Genomic DNA, 5,903 nt, shown 5'->3' on the forward strand with positions numbered 1-5,903 from the left:
GCCACAATAGCACTGTTGCTATTTCCGACACCCTACCTGTGTGAAGCGGGTTTTTTCTGCAGCAACGGCGACTAAAACAAAATTACGAAGTAGACTGGACATAAACCACACACTTGAGGTGTCATTGTCTACTATTACCCCGAGATGGGACCGTCTGGTTGCAGAAAATCAAGCTCGGTGCTGTGGTGAGTCGTCATTTTCATGCACTTTGAATTTGCGTTGTATCGTATTTTGAACGCATTAAACATTGCCATAGCGATCGGAGTGTTGCGGCCAGATTAGACGCTCCTTGTGTTTATTATTATATTTCGAAAACGCCGCAGTTTTCATGCAGCTCATACCATATTATTTTGTTGTATTATTTCCGCCACACCTTAATTGCCGGTCCCTGAAAATATTGTCTGACATAAACCGGTCCGTGGGGCAAAAAAGGTTGGGGGCCCCTGCCCTACCGCATATCCCTTAATCATTAACGGGTGCATAAAATCAAAGGCTGCCTTTGAAAAACAGTTGCCATCAGCAGCGACGATCCAGCCACTTTCCACTGAGACCAACCAAGCCTTTGAGGAGCTGTACAGACAGATCTGTGAAGGCTTGAACAAAAACCAGTGCGTCCAACTTTGGGAGCTGTTGGACCACTTGGTATTGTCTTTGCTGCCAGGGACTAAAACTGCACTCGCACAAGTTTGGTCCAGCGACATTTGGGAAACAGCACCCATCCGGCTGCAGCCACGCCACCTGCCCCACCTGCCATTCAACAAACACAAAGCGGCTGAACAAAAGATCCAAACAATCCTGGCAGCATGAGTCATTGATCCATCAACAAGATGGGACATGGTAGTTCTTTGTGGATTACAGTCGCCTCAGCAATGTCTCCCAGAAAGACTCATACCTGGCTTGAATCTATGACATCATCGATTACCTCACTGGGCTCTGCTCATTTAGCTCACTTGATCTGCAGAGCGACTATTGGCAGGTGGAGTTGACACCAGAAGCATGTCCCAAGACTACATTCTTCATAGGCCAAGGATCATGTCAGTTCAAGGTGATGCCATTTGGAGTTTGTCATGCCTCAGCCACCTTCAAACGGATGATGGAGACGGTCCTGATCAACATTCCATGAGAATGCTATATGGTTCTACCTTGATGACTTCCTGGTCCATGCCGCCAGCTTCCAGAACAGCTTGTACCATTTGAACCCGGATATGTTTAGTTTTGAACCATTCCATTATAGATTTTGCTTTATGTTTAGCATCATTGTTTTGTTAGAAGCTAAACCCAGTCTCAGGTCTTTTGCAGACTGCAACATTTTTTTTTCCCAAAATGGTCTTGCATTTGGCTCCATCCATGTTCCCATCAACTCTTGCTATCTTCCCAGTCCCTGATGAAGAAAGGCAGCCACGGACCATGCACGATGCTTCCACCACAATGTTTGACAGTGGAGATGTTCTCAGGGTGATATGCTGTGTTACTTTTACACCAAACATTACGTCGTGTGTTTTGCCCAAACCGTTAAATTTTGGTTTCCTCCGACCAGAGCATTGTCTTCCACATTTGGTTTGGCAAGCTTCAAACAGGAGTTTTTTTGCCACTCTTTTCATACTGGCCAGATTTGCACAGTGGACAGATTCTACCACCTTAGCTGTGGATCTTTGTAGTTCACCTCAAGTAAACATGGGCTTCTCAGCTGCATCTCTTCGTAATGCTCTTCTTGTTTGGGCTGAAAGTTTAGAGGAATGTCCGGGTCTTGGTAGGTTCGCAGTGGTTTCATCCTCTCTCCATTTGAAAATGATTTATTGAACAGTGTTCCGCGAGATGTTTAAAGCTTGTCAAATATTTTTATATCCTGATCGAAGGTTAAGTTGATTCGCATCATGTGGGATTCCCTCAAAAATGTCATGTTCTTGTAAACAGCCTTGTGTTGTATTACTGACATGATGTCCTACTTTTTACGTAGCTGATGACATCTGGCCTACCTGGTGACAACAAGTCTAACCAGGGATTCCACATCCATACCGGGTAGAACTATATGGGACAAACTGGAATGTAATGGAACAACTTTGTAAACGGGGATTGAGAGAGTATTTTCTTAGTATGGACTGAAGTGGCCGTTACCCCATCATTTGTTGACAATTAAGGACCTTCAGTCATTCATGACATGTTCAGATTACTTCAATGAATGCACTAGCCTATTTGTATCTGTAAATGAATGTAATCTTGTTTAGCGCTAGTAAACCCTTGGTCTATTTTCAATATTATGCAGCATATGAGGGGTTTTTTTTTGTTTGTTTTTTGTTGTTTTTTGTTTTGTTTTTTTGGGGGCAGTATCATGGTACTGACATTACAAGAACATGCACTCTTCTGCCTGGTCTTTAATCTGCTTCACTCCTCCTATTCTTTCCCATCACTATTGTATGATCAGCAAGTAAAAGGGAAAGCAGAATTAGATAAAACTTCCACCACGTGATGTACAAAAACTACTTTGAGTATTAAGAATAAATATCTGTCAATGGAAAGGGTGGTGCCGGAACATCTGTCTTATCAGTGGTTGATATACAGTAAATTGTGACGTAGCAGTAAAATAGAGGAGTGTTCTCACATTGTAATGGTGATTTTAATCTTTTGTTTTCTATTCCAGGTGCTGTTAAAAGATGGAGAACCTATGAGCATTTGGAGCTTTGAAGGACACATTGTTCAATCGTGTTTATTGAGAGACTGAGGACTTTGGTTTCTAACCCCTCATGGAAATTATTTTTGTGACTTTTTCTCTTCATCTCGCCTAAGTGATGCCTTCAGCACATGGACCACATCATTTCATTATGGAAAGGCAGAAAGCATTGAACAGTGTCTCTTCAACACAATTCGGTGGAGATCCATGTACCTTCATCTGTACAGAGTGTGGTGATGGGTTTTCTCATTACACACAAGTGTTAGCCCACATGGCTATTCATGGACCTTTGGAATCGTTTTCTTTTGATGGATCATCCAATGGATTTGAAGTCCCTCGAGAATACGTGCTGCAAGAAAATGGCACATTAGCAGTTGTAAACGGCTTTCCGCTGTCGCACTCCTCTGCGAAACCACCTTCTCCTGGAGTCCTGCCACATTTCACACCCTCTGTCAAACCTTTGTCTCCTAATCCAAGGCCCCAGTCCATTCCTGAACCAAATTTACAGAAGTCAATGGACTTGAACAATGCAAAGGAAAAGCCTTCCAAGTTCGATTACCGTTGTGAAATATGTAGTAGATCATTCAACAGCTTGCAAAGTTTACGTACCCACCATCAGTACAGGAACGCAGAGCAAAGTTACAGGTGTACATTGTGCTGCAAGATCTTTGAAGGTGGACAAGCACTAGAGTCACACCTGCAAGAACATGCACGAGAACGGTTCCATTCCTGTAGCCATTGTGGAAAGCGATTCGTTAAACCGTATGCCTTGGTAGCGCATCAAAAAGAGAGTCATATTTCTGTAACTGCTGAAAATTCAAAGAACAATGAGGGAAACAAGTTTAACAAAATGTATCCATGTCGGAAATGCAAGTTACAGTTCTTTTGGTTGTCAGATTTTCAGACTCACACAAAGCACCATTGCAAAGGTAAAGCGTCAAATGCTGCATTTGCATCAGAAATTGACATAAAGTCCAAAAACAACAATGCTAGACCAGTTGAAAATTGTTACAGTAATGGCAACTTTATTGACCTCGATGGTAATGACACGAGCCATCAGAATACAAGCTACAAATTTGACAGTACACCATCTATCACACCATACAGATGTGGTTTATGTGGGGATTGTTTCCCAAATTTAATCAGACTTAAAGAGCATCAGCTCACACATCGGAATAGGGAACCATACCAGCAGAATCAAGAATTGATCAACCCCAAGCAAAAAATAACACTTAAATCTCGACATAGAAGGGGAAAAAGTAAAAATGGCAAACTATTTTCCTGTAAGGTCTGTCAGCGTGTCTTCAATCATTCAAGTAGTTTGTCAAGGCACATGAGATACCATAAGGGTACAATGCACAAATGTACATTTTGTGGTAGACAGTTCCCTCAGCGCTGTGATCTAATAAGGCATCTAACTCTGAATCACAAAGATGACATAGAAAAGAAACCAGGATTGAAACACTTGTTAGTAAGACCAGAGGCCCAGAATTCAGACAATAAACAGCCCACATCAGAAGTAGATCTGGACAGGATGAGACCGAAGAAAGGAGGCCGGGTCAACTATAAGTGTCAAGAATGCGGGAAGAGATTTCGTCTGGCATATGTTTACCAGCGTCATTTGCGCTCTCACAAAAGATGTCACAATAAGTGTCCCATATGTCCTGCTAAATTCATGAGTGCTTCCACACTTGAGGCTCACCTTAAGAATCACCCAAGCGGTTGGCATAAACCCATTGTGGAACAATCATCTCAGGCCGCTGGTACAAACGGGAAGCCTGTGAAGAGTCATGTCGATGATATAGAGGACGGTGACATGGTGGACCACACCCTAAATGACAAAGGACATTCCAGTGTTGTTTATGAATGCACTGAGTGCACAGAGACATTCTTACGCTTGGAGACTTTTCTTCAACACCAGGCTTCTCATGGCTCAGAGAACAATGGGTAACTATGATGTTTGTCCTCCAAGTCATTGTTTTTTTTCGTTTGTTTGTTTTTTTTGTTACAAAGTATAGAGCTCTCAAAGAGCCGAACATTTTCTTACATGTAAATGATTAATGGTGGTTAAACGTTTAGACAATTTTCTGAGGCGTGTGGACAGATTTTTTTTTAAAAAAAAATTTTATTATAATTATTTGACTAATACTAAATACTTGTGCATTGCTAGTAAACATACAAAGTTAAATACATTAAATTTAATTGTGAGCATTGTCTCTCTGTCTCACATTGTAGTTAACCAGAAAATTCCATCCAAGAACTGGAGAAATAATTGTCAACGGTAGCCCACATTTGTCACGGTTTACTTTCATTGTTATAGTTTGTTTATCCAATTTTCAATGCAACAGGATGGTTATTCATTTGCATTTTAAAAAAATTAAATTTATGAACAGAAATTATTGGATGTTGTATACTTTTTCCTCTCCCTTCATGACCATGTTTTTGTTTGCTTGTTTATTTGAATGGAAAATGTTCAAGGAAATCTCAGCAGGTGAGGTCCGTAAAATTATTTGTTCATGATGATGCTCAAGCATGGAATCGCCAACATGTAGTCCACATTTTTGACTGGCAAATACGTTCGAACCTATTTGTCGGTACAGTCCCAATACATCCATCAATTAAATTTTCACAGAATTATTACTTCTGTCAGATTTAAGTTCTTTCTGTGACCACTGTGGGCTTTTCTTCCATTAACAGAAGGTTAACAAGAGGCTGCCGCAATTGAATATTTAGCAACACATTTATGCACCGTATTTTCACGACCATACGGAGGACTGTATTAAAAGGCGTAGTGTCAGTTATGGGCGATATTTCTGTATTTAACACATACACAAGATGCATCGTATTATTGGACACAGGCATGGTAAAATGTACGCTAGCTTAAAAAAAATACGGTAACATGCATGCTTGCGTATATTATTAAAAAGGCAGCGGGAGCAAAACTGAGTTTGGTTGAACTTTATTAAAGTATTTAACAATGTACTCATGTTATTTTTTTGGGTCACTCCTCATCCTCAAATCCATCAAAGTCCTAATCTTCTGTATCCGAAATGAACAGTTGGACGGACGACGTCATGATGCAAATGTAATTTCCACATTTTACTTTCTACCGTCAACAAAACGCATTTTCATGTCACTGACCACACTAATAAATCAGTCGGCTTCCTCCTCCCTCCAAAAGTGTGGGTCTGTGCGATTTCTGAATTTTGCTGTTTGTGGATCTCTGTCTGTGTAT

The 5,903-nt window shown here is 40.9% G+C and overlaps 1 protein-coding gene across 2 annotated transcripts in view; it reads left to right on the top strand.

The window, feature by feature from the left end:
• LOC109525591 (zinc finger protein 883) overlaps positions 1–5,067 on the top strand; it is an 11,154-nt gene extending 6,087 nt beyond the window's left edge. The window contains exons 2-3 of one of the 2 annotated variants that reach the window (XM_019886186.1): positions 1,958–2,019; positions 2,639–5,067. In XM_019886186.1, coding sequence (XP_019741745.1) covers positions 2,787–4,619 — 1,833 coding nt within the window. In that variant the 5' untranslated portion in view covers positions 1,958–2,019; positions 2,639–2,786 and the 3' untranslated portion in view covers positions 4,620–5,067. The remainder of the gene's footprint in view (positions 1–1,957; positions 2,020–2,638) is intronic. The other variant, XM_019886185.1, reaches the window with a different exon arrangement.
• The last annotated feature ends 836 nt before the right edge of the window (positions 5,068–5,903 follow it).

This window comes from Hippocampus comes, unplaced genomic scaffold, assembly GCF_001891065.2.
Source record: "Hippocampus comes isolate QL1 unplaced genomic scaffold, H_comes_QL1_v1.1 scaffold335, whole genome shotgun sequence".
Lineage (NCBI taxonomy): Eukaryota > Metazoa > Chordata > Actinopteri > Syngnathiformes > Syngnathidae > Hippocampus > Hippocampus comes.